Source organism: Podarcis cretensis (genome assembly GCF_951804945.1).
Source record: "Podarcis cretensis genome assembly, chromosome: 10".
In the NCBI taxonomy this organism is placed as follows: domain Eukaryota; kingdom Metazoa; phylum Chordata; class Lepidosauria; order Squamata; family Lacertidae; genus Podarcis; species Podarcis cretensis.
Genome location: NC_137179.1, coordinates 63127874 through 63150233, shown reverse-complemented (window position 1 = coordinate 63150233; position 22360 = coordinate 63127874). Strand labels below are relative to the sequence as shown.

General features: G+C 41.0%; 1 protein-coding gene across 3 annotated transcripts in view; it reads right to left on the bottom strand.

Annotated features, from left to right (window-relative positions):
- The window catches only part of BRD1 (bromodomain containing 1), a 44453-nt gene extending 22562 nt beyond the window's left edge, over positions 1-21891 (bottom strand). Inside the window, exons 1-8 of one of the 3 annotated variants that reach the window (XM_079994109.1) lie at positions 21540-21891; positions 12169-13546; positions 8914-9070; positions 8489-8620; positions 6782-6910; positions 5658-5970; positions 3134-3391; positions 620-1108 (exon numbers count right to left, since the gene is read on the bottom strand). In XM_079994109.1, coding sequence (XP_079850235.1) covers positions 620-1108; positions 3134-3391; positions 5658-5970; positions 6782-6910; positions 8489-8620; positions 8914-9070; positions 12169-13532 — 2842 coding nt within the window. In that variant the 5' untranslated portion in view covers positions 13533-13546; positions 21540-21891. The remainder of the gene's footprint in view (positions 1-619; positions 1109-3133; positions 3392-5657; positions 5971-6781; positions 6911-8488; positions 8621-8913; positions 9071-12168; positions 13547-21539) is intronic. The other 2 variants (XM_079994108.1, XM_079994110.1) reach the window with 2 other exon arrangements.
- Between the last annotated feature and the right edge of the window lie 469 nt (positions 21892-22360).

Below are 22360 nucleotides of genomic sequence, written 5' to 3'. Positions count from 1 at the left end.
CACACACACACACACACAGAGTGTAATATAGGATTGGATCCAAAGGGGCACTCCCAGTGCTAGAGCACTAAAGGAAAACCATGACGCTTAATCCTGGCAAGCAACGTACACAGCTGCTTGGATCCAACGCATAAAACTTAGGGGGGGACTACATTTTATACTCAAGAGAGGGCTGCTTCTGGGAATGGCACAACAGAACTGGTCCAAACCTTTTGGGGTTCGAAAGTAAATCCTAAAGTTGACCTTTAACAGAATCCGTGTATATTCTTCTCATGATTAGACACAAAGGTAGCCATATAAAAGATAGCTAACTAGGCTGCAAGCATTCAGATTCATTAGTGGAGGAGGTTTGAAGAAAGATCTAACATTCAATTTAATTTAAAAGAAGAGCAGATCACAGCAGCAAAGAAAAAAGAAAAAACAACCATCCCTGAATATGAAGTTAGACAACATGGATAAAACAAATTAATCAGATGTCAGAAGATATCAGGCTTCTACAAATATAAAGCTGTACATTTATATTGTCAATTTAATGTGGGGTTGTTTTTTTTTTTTAAAAAGGATTAAATTATTATTTATCCATGTTATCTTTAAAAAGAATATGGAAGCAAATGTTTACCTGTATCCAAACGCTTTACAGGGGACTCATCATCCACCTCAGAATCTCCACAAGCACTCCTTGATCTTTTCCTGGGCTGCAGTAGTGTCTCCAACCTTGGAAGGACTACAGACAAAAAGGTTTTGGTCCCTAGCTGTGGAGAAGTTGGCTGGGTTTCAGTGTTCTTTGCAGACTTTGGGGGGCTTACACTTTTCGATTTGCAGAAGAGAACAGAAGTACGTCTGTTTACATCAGTTGATGACTCAGCTACAGCAGAAACGGTCGACTCACTGAGATTACTGTCAAGTAAGTGTTCTGGAGTGTGTCCATTTCTTTCTTTCTGAATGGAAGTACTATACAATTCATTGTCAAATTTTACTCTTTTGTAAAGTTTATTCTGCTCTGGATTGAGTTCTACAGGTTTGAGGGTTGGTGGCTCTGAATTAGTCTCCGAGTTTGAAGGAAGAGGTAATGCATCTGATGGTTCAAGTTTAGGGGGAGATTTATCTCCTGAAAAAATTAATAAAGTTGGGTTTTTGAAAACTGATAGTTATAAGAGCTACTACATAAAACTTAGTATCAAATATGTAGCCCACAATAATTATTGTTGTTTGATACAAAGTATAACACATAAACTTTAAACCAACTGTCCTAGTTAGTGCCTGGATTTAGGGGGAAATGGTAAGTGTGGAAAAGATTGGCTCTAATCTTCAATGTATTTATTTCATGGCGAGTCCCACTGGAACCAAAGGACTCACTCTTGCATTGTGGATTGAATCTTTAGAATTCCAATTTGTGCCAAAGTTTTAAGCCTCTAAAATACTATTATCTTTCAAATTGCATAGCATTTCATAAGGCAAGCTGTTTATAAAAGTACTTAAAATACAGTAAGCTGAGTAATATATCCACCTTACCTGTTTAAACTTTTTCAGTTAGTTTTTTTTTTTTAAACACTTTTGAAGCCTGAAACTGTTGAGAATTAACAGGGGACTTTGAAAGCTTTGCTAAATTAATGTATTATTAAGAATTGCAAAACAGCTTAGAATTACGGTTACCAGTTTCAATTCAGTAAAACTTGCACTTCTATCTTAATGGCAAAAACCCGACAGGAAATATCATAGGTTGGCTCCAGACTTAAGTCATGCTTGCAATGAACCCAACCCTAAGGATGACACTCTGTAGTGTACCTGACTGATCAGTGGACCGCTTACATGACATTGAATTTCACCCACTATTTGGAGTATGTATGTATGTATATATATGTGTGTGTGTGTGTACACGTACGTACACACACACACACACCATTCTTTCTACCAATTCATCTTTCCCCCCACTATTTAGTTAAGCATCATTCTGACATTCTTTACAGGAATTATTTACCTGGGAGAATGCCTGCTATTTGGGTCAATAAAGTCTACCACCTTTGTTTTCAAGCACAAGGGCTTCTCTCACTTAACAATCCATACATATTATCTACAAACTCCATGCAGAATGAAAGAGGACATAGAAAAAACAGCTATTTGTACCGAAATATTTTGTCAGTATCTTACACCAACAGTATTGAGGGGATGCTTTTGTGACTTTGAGGATACTTAACGCTTCCCACAGGTTTCTCCTCTCGCGCATTTTGCTTCTACACACAATGAAAATACTAAGCAGCTCCCCATTTAAACTTGCTTTGGATTTTAACCTTTTCCATATTTTTGACTTAAAAAAGGATTCAGCATACAATTCTTTATTCACATCTCAACCTTTTAATTTTTCCGTTTTTCCCCTTCTTCTTTTTTGCAGTTCACCTATAAAACTTGCATGGCCATGACTGTGAAGACAGTAGACATAGCAAACATGTGCACCTGAGCTATAAACAACCGCCTTATCGGGTGTATTGGGAGCAATTTCCAATGCGACAGCAGGGAAAGAAACTAGCCGCTAATGAAAATATGAAGGCCTACTGCAACAAATGCAACTTTCTATGTAATGTAAAAACTGGATAATCACTTGGAAACAGATAGGTGCAACAGTAAGCTTCTTTAGGCACATTAGATTATTCTCACCTCTTCAATCTACTCTTATTTTTTCCATTCCTACATACTCCCTTTTAAACTGGATTATAGCGATTTCTAGCTTATCTGGAAAACAACTTATTTTACTGCTGCAAGAAACTGAGCTAGGATGCACAAATATGGATTTTCTGAAATCTCTTAATCCCTGTGCAATCCTGCCAGCATCACTCTGATATTATACATGTTTACTCAGAAGCAATTATTTGTAATTCATTCATTGTAGGATTAAGGTACTCTTGGAATCTGGGCAGGGAACATAAGAGAATAAAACCTTTTTTTAAAATACGCACCTCTGATTATATACTAAACAAATTAAGTTTAGATTCCTAAATTTGTATTTAGAACCTACAAAAATATAAAGAAGTGCAGGGCTTTTGATAACACTAAGCAATTTCTTATCCCCTTCCACTCAAGGATTGTGGCAATTTCTATCAACTTTTTATTAATACTTGCTTAAATTAACAGATCTTACCTTCTTCGCCTTCTTGTTCTAATACTGCATTTTCTTCTTCAAAACTTCCAATACCTGATTCAATCTGAGAGGGCTGATGCTGTTGCTGGCTTATCTTGATGCGAATCAAGTTAATTTCTTTCTTTAAAAGCTTTGCTCGCTTACTCCTAGAACCACTGGATTTCATTGCACAGGTGAGATCAAGTTTTTCTAGTAACTCTTTCAGCTGTTCTTCCAAAGACATGTGCACTCGGTTAGCAGGATTCAGTAACCTATCCACTGAAGTTAAAAACATAGGCATTTGAACAATGTTTTTCACCCTATAGCATTAAGAGCACAGCTAAAACAGTGTGGCACGGGTGCAGCAAGAAACACTTGATAAATTGTAGGATTCTGTTCTCCCACTGCAGCTGGTATTGTCCCAACAGCAGTTTTCACTAAAATAATTAAAACATACCTAGGAAATCTCTAGGATTTCAGACAGCGGTCTCTTGTGCAGTGGACGTTCCTCATGCAAAGCAGATGTTCCAAAGTACAGTCAAACCTTGGTTCTTGAACAGATTCTGGAAGTCCGTTCAACTTCGAAAACCAAGGGGCGGCTTCCGAACTGGAAGCCCCAGAAGCAGCAGTCAGATGTTCAGGTTCCAAAGAACGTTCGCAAACCGGAACACTCACTTCCTGGTTTGCGACGTTCGGGTGCCAAAACGTACGAGTACCAAGGCGTTCAACAACCAAGGAGCGACTGTACTAACTTTGCATGCCAAAGGACCCAGGTTTAATCACTGGCATCTCCACTTGAAAGGACCCTCAATAGCAGGGCTGGGCAAAAACAATGCCTGAAACCCGAGAACTACATCTAATCACAACACTGAGCAAAATGAGCCAATGGTATGATTCAATTTCAAATATTCAATGCTAAGACTGTCCTGGCAGGTCCACAAGCTCTATTGATGATCTAATTCACTTCCCTCTGCAACATGAACTGAACATGAATTTTATGTCCTGAAGGGCACAAAAATGCCTTTATGAGTTATTGTATCAAAGCTACTAATGTATTTGGCCATCCAATCTGAAACGAATTCTATGTGTAAGCCTGTATGCAGAATTTCTCCACAGATTTAGCGACTCAAATTTACCTTGCACAGGTCATGAAACAGCACTGATACATTTGCTTTCTGCTATTCTTCCACTCTACATTCCAGGGATTTGTAACGATTTCTGCATTGGGAGTATGTGTTTTTGAATTGCTATAAAAACTCCTTTGCCATCCCCGAAATCTCATATGAATGTATGAGAAGTGCTTTTTCTCAAATCTCACGGCATAATAACAAATGGATTACTATTGCACTACTGCTAGTTTACATGCATGCTTTTGAAGGAAGAAAGCCTACCACAGGTTTAATTAACTCTCTCGACATATACATTAAAAATTGCTTCTGTATGTGCAGAAGCTGAAATCAAGATTCCTTTCTTTTCCTAGGAGGCCAGAAAGTTAATTATGATACAGGCAGGAATATAAATCATATCGGGGTAAGAGTGAGTAGATGGGGAAATTATGCAAATAAATGGTAGAAACAGGAAGCTGTGGCAAAAGCAAATAGTACATGTTCTAGAAATTCACTATAAACTGGAAGACAAACATAACAGGCACTGTCAGTTAATCTGTGGAAGGAATCCAGAATGAAATGAGGAAAGTCCATTCACCCGTAGTTTAACCTCCCATGTTAAAATATCTTGCCATCTTTCTAAAAAAAGTGATTTTTTATTTTGCTTTATTATGTTCTTATAAGGTTTTTTTTACTGTCCAACATTTTTTCCTATTGCAACACCTACATTCCAGAAGCAGAGTCCACAAAACATGCAAATAAACAATAGGATTTCAGTATTTACTTTCCTAAGAGCAGTCTTCCTGCTTCATATCACAAAATGATCTTTAATCTCAGAGATACAAAAAAATTGTGATAAGGCTTTCTACATTACAGCAGTCCCCACGATGCCACAAGTGCAGGAAACCCTTGCCATATCCCTAAAGCGCCACACTTTGGTACCAACTGCATATACTGCTAAGCCATGAATCTTCATTTATCAAACCACACTCCATACGCTGCCTAACTTCACTCCTTTGTTCCTGGGAATGAAGCGGCTAACCAAATCACAAAGGTCCTAGCTTTTGTGTTTTGAACTTGAGATCATGTTTGGGTTTTTTTTTAATGGCTAAGCCAACAACCATCATTTAAAGCTGGCTATAAATTGTGGCTTGTACTTAACATTACATGCTGGGTTTGGATATAACATTAAACTTTCCACTTCATAGTTTCTTTCCACTTGTGAAAGAAGAGGCGTGACATAGGAACGCTTGGGTTGCACACAGCTCATGCACAGTAGATTTTAATAAACCACGTTTCACGGCTTAGTGCTATAGGCAAAGATGAGCTTTATGTGAGAAACACACCTTGTTTAAAAGGCTTCAAGAATTCTGAACAAGAATTGACCCACTCAATAACCTGAAAATATTATATCAACACTCATTCTGATGCGTCCTTACCATCTTCCCAGGTAAAAGGTGGAGGAGATTCAAGTTTAGGCCGTTCAGGTAAGTGCATTCCAGTTTCGTTATTATACCCAATTGCCTCCGCATCTCTTCTAGCTTGTCGCAGAACAATACCTCCTTGATCTCTTAACCGCACAGCAGCTCTATAGAATATTGTATCTTTTGCATTGTATTTCATACAGTTTTCAATGATAAGGTTAAAATCTTCTTCAAACTCGTTGAGATTTTTATAAGCTTGGGCATCCAACCGTTTTCTCATAGTAGAAAAATCCATGGGATGTTTAATATGATCCAAATAATCTGGAACCTGCAAGTACATTATTTTTTTTTATAAAAAAAATATTTTTAATTCTTTGCTCTTTGATTGAAGCAGAAATATAAATATACTATACACTATACCACATTAACAGAAGGCAAACATTACTTAGTTTCTTCCTAAAAATATTGAATCAATGAGACATAGAAATGTATAAATGTGTATGTTTGTGACCTTGATAATTTGAAGCTTTGCACTTTCCAAACCTCTGTTCCCTTAATCTACTTTTAAAGGCAACCTTTATTTTAAAGTGACCTGGGCACAGACAAATTAATTTTAATAGTTAAGCTAGAAAATAATATAAAGTACTCTTCTGAGATTTGTATGATCTGGTTGAAGAATCAAATATTAGGGCTGGATTGAACTAAACGGTTGCACTAGCAGGAGCAGAAATCCTTGCATGAACAGATATTGGATTCCTCCTTTAATGTTTAATTTTAACAAAATAATTATTTTTATATTTATGCTTTCACAAAGTCTAGAAAATGAAGGTATTAACATTTTAATGTTTGCAAATTAAAGCATTTTATCCTTCATGTGCAAGTCTGGTGATGCCAATTCTTTTTTTACCAGGTTCCACATCCTGCAGTGTATTTATTTCCATGCTGTTGGCAGAGGGGGACTTTCCTCCTCTGGCAACTCCCTCAATCTCTATGCTGAGTGCAGATGAGGAATGGAGTGATCTGTCCATCCTCAGCCAGGTTACTCACTCACCTGCATGAAATTCCATGACACCTATGGCTACCAAGCTAGCGCTTCAATACAAAACTGATCAACTGTATCAGAAATATTAAAGTTTCACCTCTTTAAGATTCACTGGTTGAGCAAATATGCGAGCAGAATCCTTTTCCTGTAGTTGGTCTAGAACTGACCGCAGTAGTACAGTAAATGGAGTTAGCTGAAGTTCCATGGCAACCTGTTCCACTTTGATCTATGCAATGGAAGACAAACAGAGCCCATTTCATTCATGGATACGATTGCAGACTGTAAGTATGAAAAACTGAATTTATCAATCCTAAGCAACTGTATTCAGAAATAAATTCCAACAAGTTTAATGGTGCTTACTCACAAAGTACTGCAGCTTAAATGTTATATGTGATGTATGTTCAATGTGCAGTAACAAGGAAACATTGATTTGCCTGTATTTGGCAATGTTTACAGCTTAATTACAAAACCCCGTGTGCTTTTGGCAATACAACTAACGTAGAGCCATAGGTAACATTCAAGAGGAGAGTATACCAATGAAAACACGACACATAATCATGGTGCTCTTTCAAAGCTTGGAGCCTTCCCAGTTACGCCACACTTCCAAGGTGCTCTAAGGCTGTTCCAAGTTGCCCTGAAACATGCGCAAACACCTACAGAGAAAGTTAGGGATCTTGAGACTAAGGCCTATTAGGAAAGGTTGAAGGAGTTGGGTATGTTTAGCTTGGAGAAAAGGCTTTTAAAAAATGACACAATAGCCGTAGTCAAATATCTGAAGATGGCCATCACATAAAAGGTAAAGGTAAAGGTACCCCTGCCCGTACGGGCCAGTCTTGACAGACTCTGGGGTTGTGCGCCCATCTCACTTAAGAGGCCAGGGGCCAGCGCTGTCCGGAGACACTTCTGGGTCACGTGGCCAGCGTGACATCGCTGCTCTGGCGAGCCAGAGCCGCACACGGAAACGCCGTTTACCTTCCCGCTGGTAAGCGGTCCCTATTTATCTACTTGCACCCGGAGGTGCTTTCGAACTGCTAGGTTGGCAGGCGCTGGGACCGAGCAGCGGGAGCGCACCCCGCCGCAGGGATTCGAACCGCCGACATTTCGATCGGCAAGCCCTAGGCACTGAGGCTTTAACCCACAGCGCCACCTGCGGCCATCACATAAGTAACAGCAAATTTGTTTTTTGTTGCTCCAGAAGGCAGGACCCAAAAACAATGGGTTCAAATGACAAAGTGGGGGGACGGGACAGAATTAAACTAAACATTAGGAAACAACTTTCTGACAATGCAAGCTGCTTGACAGTAGAACAAAGAGTCTTGGCAGGTGGACTCTTATCCATTAAAGTGTTTCAATGCTGGATGGCCAGCCATCTGGGATGCAGCGCTAGGTTTACTGGAACTAGGCAATCTTTGGGGTACCTTCCAATTCTATGAGCAAGCACGGTACAAATGCATGAGATCTCTGATCCCCAAAGCTCTAAGACCGGGAAGAGGGTAGGATTCATACACATTCACTATGTGGGCGTCGAAAATGTTTCAGAAATGGAGCATGAAACACGCTTAAAAAACCCCTGGAGATTAGAATTTGAGAAAGGGGTTCTTCCTGACAGTTCACTATGCTTCAGAGATGTCCTCCACATAGTGTGATGTCAGATACAAGGGGATCCTACCCCTCCCTCCTTATGAGAAGAGCAGGTTTCTGGTAACCATAAATTCTGGTGGCTACCAAGTGTCTATCCTTTGAATCAATCCTGACTCAGCAACATTTCCCTTCAAAATCCTAATAAATAAAATTACTCATATACCTGTTCTCTTTTTAACTTTTCTCGTTTTCGTATAAGTTCTATCAGCAGCCGTGCTCTCTCCAGATCATGACGGAGCCTTTGCCAGTACTTCAACTTCTCCTTTAAGGCTTGTGTTTCTTCATCATCTTCCCTCTTACGAAAGAAAAGTAGTAGTTTCTATGTTATTCTGCTCTTAACTCTACAGCTAACAGTAGCTTCTAGCAAGCATTTCAAGAATAATTTTGAGTCCAGCTAGCCTGTGAAGTTACTTACGATTCCAGGTATACTATTTTTCTCTGATAGAACAAAGATAGGAATTAAAATCTCATCTTAATTTTCACTTAATAAACAATTATACTGTTCCTAGCTACCTATGCCATATATTATCAACTCAAATCACATGAGCAGTTTAATTTTTTATGCTGGAAATTACGGAAGATACATACCTGTTGTGTGTTTCTTTGTGACTGCAAACTAGACTGCAGTCTTCTCAATAAAGGGACACCATTTCTGGACAACCTTTTAAGTAACCAGTAACTATGTACTCTTTCAACAAATTGCTTCTTTCGCTGAATAGCCACCTGATTCATAATTTTATTTAATCTAAAGCATAGGGGGGAAACAAACATATTAATTTTTGTAACTCAGTGCTGCATATTTTAATTAAGAAAGAAAATAGAATACTTCTGAATCGGATACCAACATTTACATGGGCTGGTATAAAAAGAACTTCAGGAAAGCCAGGTGTGTGTCCCTCCCTATGTTACACTGCAAACTTGTTTTGGAATTCCCCTTGATTTCAAAAGTTTTACCATGTACTGGGGGTAAGGGACAGCTCTCCAAGAAACACTAACTGAAAATTATTTTAGGTACTTGGGAGCTAGTCACACTTTTAGAACCAGGGTATTATAAACAGTTACATAAATCTTACAAACCTGATATAGCTAGAATGTTATTTTTACCTGTTATTTCCTTGTGGAATGTTTCACAATAAAGACCAAAAAAGAAAAGAAAGAGCCTGAACTACATACATACCCTAAGACCTTTGACAAATCAATACATATTCATTGAATTCCTTTCTTTGATTAAATTATTTAACGGTTTTGCTACTGAAGTTATGTAGTGAAGCCTGGGAAGCAGGTTTACAAGACTTATAGTATCGCATGTCCAAACACATACCTGTTAAGTCACATTTGACTGTGTAATACTAAAAAAAGAATCAACTCTCTTTCAATTAACCTGGTTGCCTAGAGATAATTCTCAACTGATATAAGATCCAGGCAAATTGCCATTTACAAGTTTGATGTATCAGACTGCTATATTTCTATTACTATGCCAGCTGTGTTTGCTTCATCTAAGTACCAACAGGTGCATCTTATTTCCATTAGTTTTTTCTTCTTCATGGCATGCCAATCTGGATAATAGGGGATTGCATTAGGAATGTTGAGGCAGAAATAACCTTCTAGTAATTAGCCAAAATATTTTTTTGGGAAAACAAATTTACAGATGAGAGCTAAAACTGTCATTAGAAGCAATTCTCCTTACACTTCTGCATGTAACTTCACTAATTTTATTCAAGGGATATACAAAGTCATTAGAACCGCATAAAGCACCCAAAGAACTGCACATGCACATATACAAGGGGCTTTTTTGGACACCCATCCTAATGTAGCCCTCACTCACTCTCTCCAAGTGCCTATTCCACTGCTCCTGAAGGTTGGGAACCATCAAGAGTAAATTTAAATTCAGAATTAGGAGCTATAAATCAAAAGCAAGATTGGCAACCCTCCCAACCTCCCTGAATACAATCAGACTTGGATCTGGGCTATAGGTCTGCATGTGTAAATATTTCATAGGCAGTAATACACTATTAAAAGCACAGGGGAAAGGGAAATATTTAACACTTCCTAATATCAGATAAAATACAGAGATTAGACCAAATAGTCTGCCCAGTAGTTTTCTGGGTTGAGGCAAATATGTCCCAAGATACTACACCTGTTAGGGTTGCCTTTAAGAATCAATTTCTCAAAATAAACAAAGTCAATATATGAAATAGTAGAAGTATGCAGCACCCAACCTTCCATTTCCAGTGTGGGTATCACATCACACACAGTAAGTACCCTGGGCTCCTCTGGGGACGAAGGCAGGATATAATTTTAAAATATAAAGAAGCAATATGTAGCCAATAAGGTTACTTTCTAAAAATTAATGAGTTCCATGAAATTATTTAAATATATACATGATGTTTTGTGTTTAACCCCTCTGAATGTTTAGAGGTGGACACTGTCATACAAACAGGAAGTCACTCTTGAATAGCCCCCCGATTCACAAACCCAACTCCACTAACACAGCATAACTGGGGGGAAAACAGGGAACCCCAGAAAATAAAATAAATTCTAACTGCTAATTGAGGATGTAGGATAGGGGTAGGCAACCCCTTTTTCAGGGCTGCATTTCAGTGGTGGACAGAAACAGAGATGATGATGGGTAGAACTAGATACGTTCATTAGATCAATGTGAGAATCAAGACCATTCGGTGCAAGTCTACTCAGAAGAAAGTCTCATGGGACTGTGACAGGGTTGCTCTCAAATAAGCATACAGGGGATTTTTTTTGTTTTTTTAGAGCAACAGATTAATAGCTGTTGTTTTGGAAAGCAAGTAAAATTACTGCATTTTTCGCCCCATAGGGCGCACCGGCTCATAGGGCACACCTAAGTTTTTTTTTGGGGGGGGAATAAGGGAAAAAAATTATTTCCCCCCCCCCCAGGCACGGGGCTGGGGCGGGGGAAGCCTGAGCTTCCCCCGACCCCAGCCCCCAGAACAGGCTGCTATCCGCAAGCCTAGGGAGCCCAGCAGGAAGTTCAGTGCGCCCCTGGCTTCGGGATGCAGGCAGCTCTCCGCAAGCCTTGGGAGACCGGCTCCCAAGGCTTGCGGATAGCTTCCTGAAGCCTGGAGAGCAAGAGGGGTCGGTGTGCACCGACCCCTCTCCCTCTCCAGGCTTCAGCAAAAGCCTGCATTTGCCCCATAGGACACACACACATTTCCCCTTCATTTTTGGAGGGGAAAAAGTGCGTCCTATAGGGCGAAAAATACAGTAATTCTTTTGATGGGTCACACAAAACAGCAAAAGCCTATCCATTTGTTCTCAGACATCCATTTCCTCAAGCCATACAAGCAGGGGAATTTATTTTCTTTAGAGAAACAAACATAAATTTAAATTAAACAAAATATTGCCACTTCCAGTTGCTCTGACGCTACATAAGGAGGGGAAGAACACTTTGAAAAGCAAAGAAGAGTAAGTAGGAAATGTATGAGCAGAGAAGAAATGTTGATGGGATGGGGAAAGGTGGCAGCTTCAAGAAACACTGAAGGCTGAATAAAATGAGGTCAAGGGCTACAGACTGTCCACCTATGATCTAGGCAAATAATTTAAAGGTTTCCCGTTCAGTTTAAGTGAACTCAAACCACAGCAATGATGACTCTGAAAGCTATCCTCACTCTTCTACAGAAATATTAAGTTACTGAGTAAGAACATTTTAAAAATTCTATTAACTTGTTTGTCAAATAGTGCCATAAAGTATTGCAGGTTTCATTCCCTATCAATAAGCTGACAACCAAAAGAAAATTAAAATAAAGCAAATTTATCTTTAACGTATACCATTAAGGTAAATAAAGCATTGACTTTTAATGTTTTTCTTACCTCTGAGGAGGGATACACGGAGCAGATACTGCAGGCATAACTGTACAGGGTTCAGCCGGTGTCTTCTTTGACTTTTTAGCCTTTTTTCTGACTTTTGATGTGGACCTTGTTTTGGCAGAGCCCTCTTTTCTATAGAGGCCATTTTTCATTTCAGCTTCTCCATAAATGTTCAGAGGTCTCCGAATGGAACCTGGTGGTGTATGTACATCACAATATGCAGTCTTTTTTACTGAGAATGTTGTGCCACTACCAGTTAATTCTTTCACTGGTTCCATTTTCATATACAAACCAGCCTTTTGAGCACATGTAACATGGAATGCTGTGTAGCAGTTTGCTTTGTGGCACTGAATACAGGCACCAACACCTTTCTGTTTACAGAGGTAGCATGTTAACTTCCATCGGGCAGGGGGAATGTTCTTAACTCCATCTATTGGCTCAATAAAAACTGTATTGGCAAATCCAACTTCCGGAATCCAAAGAGCACAAACAACATGTCCCCATCGATCATCATCTGTCTTTTTAAAGGCACCTCCTTTGTTTGGACACAGTACACAGTCTACAGGCCGTGAACGGGACTGGAGACACTGTCTGCAGAGCCACTGGCCCTCAGGTATATATGGCACCCCATAACACTCCTGATGCACTGCTAAGTTACACATATCACAAAAAAGAATTACATTGCTGTTCTGACACTCTCCATCCATGCAAATACAACAAACTGCATCTTCATCAATTAAAGACTGATGCTCACCCTGTTTTTGAGTCTCACAATAAGATTCTTTCTCAAAACGGTCCATAAGAAATTCAAACATGTTTTGCGATACAACCGAGAATCCATCACTCTTTCGCTTTTCATTGATTATTTCTAGCCACGCATAATCTTCTTCATCCATATCATACTCCACTTCATTATCAAGTTCTTCCGAAGACTTTTCAATAAATTTATAGTACGATGGAGGCCTCCGGGGTGCAGAAGGTGGACTGTACTCAACAATATGCACTTTGGGTTCTGGAAGAGTACTTGCTGTAGACGGGATGCCATGCGCACTCGGAGACGTTTCATTTTTCTTTTTAACTTTGTTGTTTCTATGCCTCTTTGTTCTCAGAAAGATTGGTGGCCTTTCACTATTTTCTTTATTGCTGTTGCATTCACTTAATTCTTGGGCTGTAAGATCATCTTCTAATATAATTTCCAGGGGTTCAAAGATACTGATCCTGTGCAATCGCCCTTCAATTTCTATTTCTACCATCCTTTGAGCCTGGGCATAGGTCAAAGTTTCTCTAGTAGGGGAGTGTTTAATACTGCATGGAGAAGAAGAGTGCCTTGCTGAAGATACTCGATGACATCTTCCTTTCCTCCTCATTTGGTACTGATTACCTAAAATTAGAAGCATGATTGTAAGATGAAACTGTATATTTTAATATGAAAACAGGAAAGACAAAAGAAGAAACATTTTTTTACCTACTAGGTGGTTTCTATGATAAAAATTAAACGTCGTATCTCGAAGGCATTTAAAAACTATGAAACAAAATACTTTCATAAGACCACAGTAAGAACTCCACACATTTTTGTAATTTAAGAAAACTCTTAACAATTCATTTTATAAAGCATCCCTGCAGTTAAACAGATGTGTGTTCTGTCATTAAGTCAGCCTTCCCCAACCTTAGCTACCCAGATGTTGTTGTACTACAACTCCCATCATCCCTAACTACTGGCCACAATGGCTAGAAGTGATGAAGATCGTAGTTTAACAATATCTGAAGATATTGTTAATATTATAGCATGATCTAGTAGCATGATATATTTACTGGTTTGCTGGTCACTGGTATTCAAAATGAGTTGGATCCAGAGAACTGTCATTGAAAATCTACTTGCACAATAGGGCTTTCCTGACTACAACCACCCCCAAGCTGCTCCTGAGGGTTGAGAGCCCATGTCTAATGGCTTGGGAGAAACAGGGAGTTGCAGCAGGGCAGGTATATTCAGAATAATTCAGCAAGGTTTCAGAAGCATTTTTCTACTCACACAAGAAACAAACAAGCCCATTTCTTAAAAATAAATAGTAGTTTTCCCACATTATTATTATTCCATTTATCTGTTGCATTTTTTGCCTCAGGCAGGAAGTCATTTTTTAAAAACACATAAAATGTTAAAACCAGAAATGAAAAGAAAAATGTTAAAATATGCCATCCCCTCTAAAAGGCTCTATACTGTTAAAGGTCAAAGGCCTGGTTGAAGAGGAATGTTTTCACCTGAAACCTGAAGCTATTTAGTGATGGCAACAGAAGAGCCTCCCTGGTGACAGCATTGCTTAAATCCTATGCACACATACTTGGGAGTAAGAGACATTGAAATCGATGTAAATATTGTGCTGTTAAAAATGCATGCATAACACATTTTGCCTGATATTAAATAAAAGGGGGAAAAAGACTAACAGCATGTGATATGCAGTACGTTCAGTAGAAACTTGAACAGATGATCGGTGAGCCCGTCTACAGTCCAGTTCACATGTCATTTTAAAACATAGTTTAAAATAAACTATGGTATAAAGCAGGCACGTCCAACAGGTAGATCATGATCTACCGGTAGATCATGGGTAGATCACCGTCTCCCCCCAAAGAAACTCAACAATTTTGACTCCACTAAAAAAGCTCATCATTTTCGCCCTGCTCCCCCCGAAAAAACAGGCCTTCCCCCTTCCTAAAAAAACCAAACAGCTCAGCAACTTTGACCTGAACCCCCCAAAAGGGGGTAGATCACTGACAGTTTTTAATTCTGTGAGTAGATCGCAGTCTCTTGGGAGTTGGCCACCCCTGGTATAAAGCGATCAAACAGTGTGTTGGAGCAGGTTGATCGAAAGACTGTGCTTTGTTTTTGCCTTCAGCACGCTGGAGAAGAAATTGGAGGGTGGCTTCAAGTTACTTACAAACCGGTGGTTGTCATTTGCCCGAACTCACAAACACACCACACAGTGTAAGCAAAAAACAAATATTTGCATACTGCTCATTAAGGCTGGCGTTTCAACACTGTGATATATCACCAGCTAAACAATGCAATGTACTGATATATCACAATGTCTGAAATAAGGATGGAGCTATGCAGAGGCATTGGATGGCTTCACGGTTTTTCCTACATTGTGATTTTTGCACAGCACACAAACACACATCACAATTTGTAAAATATTGCAAGGTAAAAAATTATGAAACTGGTATCACAATATATTTGGACAATATATCGCCCAGCCCTAACACACATCATGATTCATGATATATTGCCCGGTTAAAAATTATGAAACCAGTATCATTATATGGACTTTAAAACTGTTTTGGACAATATATCACCCAGCCATATTGCTCATGGCTTGTGTGGGAGGAGGGAACAAACCATTACTTCTGGTTCATGCATGATGGAAAGCTAGCTTCTGGGTTTTTTACCATAGAATCATAGAATCATAGAGTTGGAAGAGACCACAAGGGCCATCGAGTCCAACCCCCTGCCAAGCAGGAAACACCATCAGAGCACTCCTGACATATGGTTGTCAAGCCTCTGCTTAAAGACCTCCAAAGAAGGAGACTCCACCACACTCCTTGGCAGCAAATTCCACTGTCGAACAGCTCTTACTAAAGGTTTGCTTTCCTGCAGCTAAGGATGGCAGAAGCAAAGGGAGAACAAAGCACCTGTGCTTTCAGAAGTGTGCAGAATGTGAACCAGTCCTTCAAGCAATAGCAAGCTTTGATTGCAGATTTGTTTACTGGAGAGATTAATGATTCATTGGGCATGCCACTTCCTACTTTCACTATATATATTTGAAATAGTGAGCCACTCCTTAATTCACGTTCAAACAACTATCCATCATTCACAGGTGTAACATAGCATAGCATAAACTAAAACAGGTACACTTCACTGACACCAGAGTCCTATGCATAGGCAGAAAAAACCCATCTGCTTGTAAGTACTGGGGCTGCCAATTTTTGCAGCATTTCACAGCATGAAGAATCCTGAAGGGTCCTGTGACTTCCAAAAGCAAGGAGGCATAATGGAGAAAAGTAAGTGTGTGTGTGTGTGTGTGTGTGTGTTTCAATGACAGAATGAGAGATAGTACACCTGCAATGAAAGGAGCTAGAAAGCTCCAACGCATTTGCAGAATACTGTGCATAGCCTTTTGGACAAATACTTTACATTATTTGGAAAGTTTATTTTGCACTTATTTGTTTTATTTAGATGGATTATCCTAAAGACAGATATTGAATTATACCAGAGCTTGAAATTTTGGTGCAAGGAATGGAATGGTGCCAGTAAATGAAGGCATCTAAGGCTATCATTGGAGAGGTGATAGCTATACAAGACAATGTTCCATCAGGTAATTCCCTGGGGCCTCCCACCACCACCAGTGCAAAGAAAACAAAAATCCATCACCTTGTTTCTAATACAGGATGTCTTGAAATATTTTTTAAACGGACCTCTGCAAAAATGGCTCAAAGAAATGTGAAGTGAGCATCAGATGCTGATTTCTATGAAGGATTTGTTATAGCAACTAACTGACAGATGTCAACAAATACTTAACACTTTTTTATTCTCCTTAGCTCCACAGTATTGAGGATTGCATTCTGCTCTTCTATCAAGCAAAATGGGCCTCTAATTATGAAAAATGACTTGCACAAGGTCTTTCATGCAGTGGTTCCTCACCAACTCCTTCTGACTGCAACCCACAGAGCTCTCCAAAGCCAAGGAACATGGGATTGCACATGGAGGGCTACAGTGAGAAAGGGGTCTCTCCCCACACCAACTGTGACAAACAGATTTTAGGGGTAAAGAAACAACTCTGTTGCACAAGTAGCCTAATTTTTCTCATGGTCTGGATCTAAGCCAGCACGTGAAATCCACAGAATTAAATCCAATGTTGAATTTGTAGATATTTTTGTTCAACTACAATATATACATAATTCATGTTTGCGACCTATATTACTATCAACAAAGATTGTTTCCATAATGTTCTTATTTTTCTTAGGTAGAATAGAAACCATTTTACCTGATGTTATAGGATTTTGCTTGTGTTTATGGTTGTGTAGCTTTTAATACATACTGTCTGGAAATTATACAGAGGATGGTATATTTTGTGTACATATCTCTTTTACTTGCCTCTGAGAAAGGACAGTTTTCATAATGAGATATAGCAACACTTTCAGGTTCTGGGTTAAAGCAGACACTGACACAATTTGTAGTTATGAACCAACAAATGTTGTGATGCAGTGTAAATGAGCCCATAAAAAAATCATTTGGAGAAAACTTGGAGGAACATAATTATGACTGATATGCTTGGGAAGAAGTGGGACATTGGTTCCTTCCCCTTTAGTGTATTGCTTGACTTGCTCATCAGTAGAAAAATGATATTTGAATGGCTCTGTCTTGTAATAGGGTCAGAAATTTGCTGGGAAATGCTGGCGTTTAATACAGTACAGTACACAAATGCAAGTACAAGGCAGCACCTGTGAGGGATGCAATGTGCTTCTAATGGGGAACAGGGCAAGAGAGAAAAAGAAGAGTTATGTTGTGAAAATTCACATGCCAAAATGTGAAAGAAAGGAAATACAGTGAGTTGATCTCAAAAACAAAAGGAGCAAAATCACACCTTGGCCATTTCTGTAAACTGTCCTGTTTACAAACAATGTAGGCAAATTTTATTGTTCTGTTTACAGCAATTATTTTTCATTCAATAAATAAACTCTGTCAAACTATCTGCTGAACAAGTATTCACTTAAGGCAGATTTTCCAGATGTTTTGATTACAACTCCCATCAGACCCAGCCAGCATGGCCAATGGTCCAAACTATCTGGAGGACAAAAGGTTGGAGAAGACTGTCTCACAGCATCAGATTCTCTCCCCAAGGCACCAACCTTCACTGCCACAGGATCAATTTTACTCTAACAGGAACAAAACAAGACTATGACTACTAGACAACAAAACAAAGTATTATCTGGATAGCCTCAGTGCTATTTTCCAGACTAAACTACAGCACAATCAACAACAAATTAGCTTCTTAGAACATGGACCACAATAAGTGGTCAACTTGATATAATCAGTAAAAAACTGTGGCTAGCCTTGATCATTTGGAGCCATACAACCATTCAACGTTACTAAGGAAAGCTTTGCTCCCCGAGGATTAGAATAATTTCATGCAGTTAGTAAAAGCATATTAAATTAAATATAATTTTTTCAACCATTATCTAAGCTCACTCAATTCCTCTGGGAGGTTTGATAAAAAGCTAATTATTTCATTTCAGTAAGTGCACAAGAGGGTGTGCATCAAGTGCGCCGAAGGACCTATGCCACCTACACAAGATCACATATGCCTACTCCAGACTGTATTTAATTTTAAGTGCCCACGTCACGGATAGCTCATGTGCATTCATGTATTCACCTTAAAAAGCACGGGAGGTAAAAATCCTTTGTATGTACATGTAGACAGAATCCCCCAAATGAACAGGGCAATGGTCCTGTATTTCCATGTCCTCCAGCTCAGTATATGAACACTCAGTGAACTAGGCTGTTATAGGAAATATTGGTCTGTGTACAACTCTCGTATCCACAATATAGTCAAGGAAAATGAGTTCATGGTTTGGGAAGCACTCATCTGCGAGTGGGGTGTAAGAGGACAGAAATACTATGGGTATCCCTTGCATTTGCGGATGCTACAACCACAACAGGAAGGTCCATGCACCCAGATGACAAGTATGCCAATGGAGTTAAAGTTGTTAAGGGTTACTAGTATTTGGTAATCTTGAGCAAAGCACCCTATCTCCCTTCCTCCCACTGTTCCCCCATGGACTACAAAGCTATAACAGACACTTAAAGGAATGCATGCCTAAAAAAAACTTGCTCAAACATTTTATGGACACAGGCCCCAAGTCCTGCACGCCTTCACATGCAGAATGATTCTTAGGTCACAATCTTTTTTCTGTTATTACCCAATAACTGGTTGTGTTTGTGGTTTATTTGAGCCTAGACTGTCGTAATTTCTAAAGCTTCTTATACAGCCTTATAAAAAGAACTGAAGCACAAAACAAAATAGTATTTATAAAGTTATCACTGCAAAACTTAGCTTTGATATATTACTTTAAAAAACTGTGCAGACTGCAAAACATGTATCAGAAAGCAATTCAACAGGCAACAGCTGCTTCTTAAAAAAGTGGTAATAGAAGACTACTGGATAGTAATCATCATTTTCTCTTCCAGTAACCGCAGCTGTTAGTAAGAAAAGAATAGGGTAGCTGTGCAATGATATCTGAAGACATAAAACAAGCAACGCTCAACAAATGTCTGCACTGGGGAAAACATTTTACACATATTCATGGCACCAACTCTATTTGAAACATTTGTGTCAATGCCCTCCCTTCAAATGACAGTTCTCCCACTTCCCCATGTTACAGAGGATGAATATTCCTTATTTTCAAATTGTGTTGACATTTCCCCCCCACAATAAGCACTTTTGGGAAGTGCAAATATTCCCACTAAATCTTTAATCACAAATACTGAGGGGTAAGAAAGAGGAGCAGAAGCTACATGGACTTTGTGACATTGTAGTTTTTAATAGCTAGTTCATCGAGTGAACACCCAAATGCAAGAGGCATCTATACAAACCTTCATCAAAATTGGCACTCTTATGAAACAGCCACTCAGACCTGTTCTGGTAGCTTGCAACTCATCTCCCACCTCCACCGCTTTTTTTTACTGGTTCCAGACTGAACTGCATCAAATCCAATGTCACATTTCAATTTTTGTAACAGAAAGAGGGCTATGTTTGTGTGTGTACACAATGGGGAGCATTTCTAAGCTTTTTATGGAGAGCTATTCCAACATAATCCAATGGCTTTCCAGTTCAATGGGATTTACCCATCACATTGAATCAGATTGAATCCTTGGAGAACCAACTGACTTAACAACCTTGTGAGGTAGGCCACTACTTCTCTCATTTTATAATTGGTGAACTGATGAGAAAGACAGAAATGGATCTCGCATTCAGACATTTTTAGATCCAAGCAAACTTATAAAATACCCAAACTGTGTTTACTATTTGACAGCCATAATTCATTTCAAAATCTCAGACATTATATAAATGAAAACTAAACTAAAACTGTGGAAGAAATTATTATGCTAAACTGCAACTATTTCCCCATGGATTTTAAAAAGAAGAAAAACCATGGGAAAAGGAAGAACCATGCAAGTTATTCTGAGAGAGTATTCCACTATCATAAACTAGATAAAATCTAGTTCAGAGAGGGAGAATGAATTCCACGTCTAGAAGAATGACAGAAATAAATGCTTATGTGCAAACAACTATCTGACTTTTATAAGACATCTGAAGGCAGCCCTGTTTAGAGAAGTTTTTAATGTTTGATATTTTACCGTGTTTTTAATATTCTGTTGGGAGCTGCCCAGAGTGGCTGGGGAAACCCAGATAGATGGGTGGGGTATAAATCATCATCATCATCAACATTTCTCGAAGTTCAGCAACAGCCAAAGGGTCTTAAAAGTGACATTTTATCACCAGACCACATTGCCAAAATAGAGCCTTCCCCAAGAAGCATACCGTTTGCGAGGCTTGTACTATAGTCAGGGTTTACCCTATCTGCAGTTCCCTTGGGAACGCAAAATAATAAATCACACGTCCATTTGCGGAGCGTCTTACATCATCTCTTGTTACAGAAAGGAAGATGAAAGCCTCTTCCAACTGCATGCCGCCGAGTTAAAAGGCCCTGGTCCCTGGGAGGTAACGCTCCTCTTACAAACTGCGGAACCCGGTGCACTGAATCCGGCCGGGCCAGCTCCCAGCTGGGAGTTACAACCGAAAGGCGAGGGGGAAGGTGGGGGGTGGGGAAAGTCGCGCTTCGCCCCGAAAGCGAAAGCGAACTCCCCAGGAAGTAACCCTTTCCTCCCCGACGGGAACGAGGCGAAACAGGAAGACTCGATCGGTTTTGCGGGAGGCGCGGGCCACCCTCCCTCTCCCCAATCCTCTCCGCCCCCCCTCCTCGGTTTCGCAGAATGGTTGCGCCCTGCACGAGATTCCCGTAGTACAACCCCCGCCGCCGCCCACCCCCTTCCCCGAACGTCGCCTTCCCCCCGCCCGCCCGCCCGCGACATCAACAACAGCGGGCGCCCCTCCCGCTGGCGCGCCGATGGTTCCTTCCCCTCCCCCACCGCCCCTCCCCTCTCGCCGAGTGGTTCCTCCCACGCCAGGCCCGGCGCCTTACCCTTTGCGAGGCCCGCCTCGCTTTTCCTCCCCCCACCCGGGACAATGCTCGGGCCGCAAACATGGCGCCCGCCCGCCCGCCCGCCCGTGAGGGGGAGGGGGCCGCGGTTTGACGGGGCTCACCTGAGGGAGCTGGCCGACCCCTCCCTTGGCTGCGAGACTCCGGGGCTAATGGCGGCTCCCTCAGCTTGCTAACGCCGAGCGGCTGTGAGGAGACTGAGGGAGGGGCCTGGTCGTCCGCGCTGTCCCGGCCGCCTTGGGGCTCCCGGTGGCGGCGGCGGCGGTTGCTGTCTCCGGCTGCCGCGACGCATTCGGGGGCGGAGGGCCGGCTGCGGGTTGGTCGCCGAGGCTCCCGTGGCCGAGAACCTTCCCCTCCTCCTCCTCCCCCCTTCGGCACAAACAATGCGGCGGCTTCACCACAGCGCTCGCGCCGGCGGGGGAGGGGAGGGAGGGAGGCGGGGGAGGAGCAGCAGCAGCAGCGGGACGCGAGGGCGCCAGGCACCTCCCAGCCCCGCGGACGACGACGACGCGCGTTCTGGGGGCGGGGCCACGGATGCTCCGCCCACCGCCGTCTTCGTCATCCGCCCGCCGCCAACCAATCCTCGCGAGGTGGGCGGGGCCGAGAGCGCGTCGGGTTTTGGCAAGACCGCAGGCTGCTGCCGGGTTCAGGGATGGACGAGGCGGATGGGAAAGGGAGCGCGAGGCTCTTTCTTGGGCGATCCTCCGCGGCGTGGCGGTTTCTCCTTGCGGAGCCAGGTGCGAGGAGAAGCTTTCGTAGGATCGGCTTGGGAGTCCTGAGGCGTCAGGTTCTTTGCCACTCCAGATCCCACTGTATTTGGGAAGATTAAACGGATCCAGCCCCTTGTATCTTCATCTTCTTTGATGCAGAGGGCTTTAAAGCCTGGATTCGGTCCCCAACTTGGAGCCCGCTTTCACTAACATAC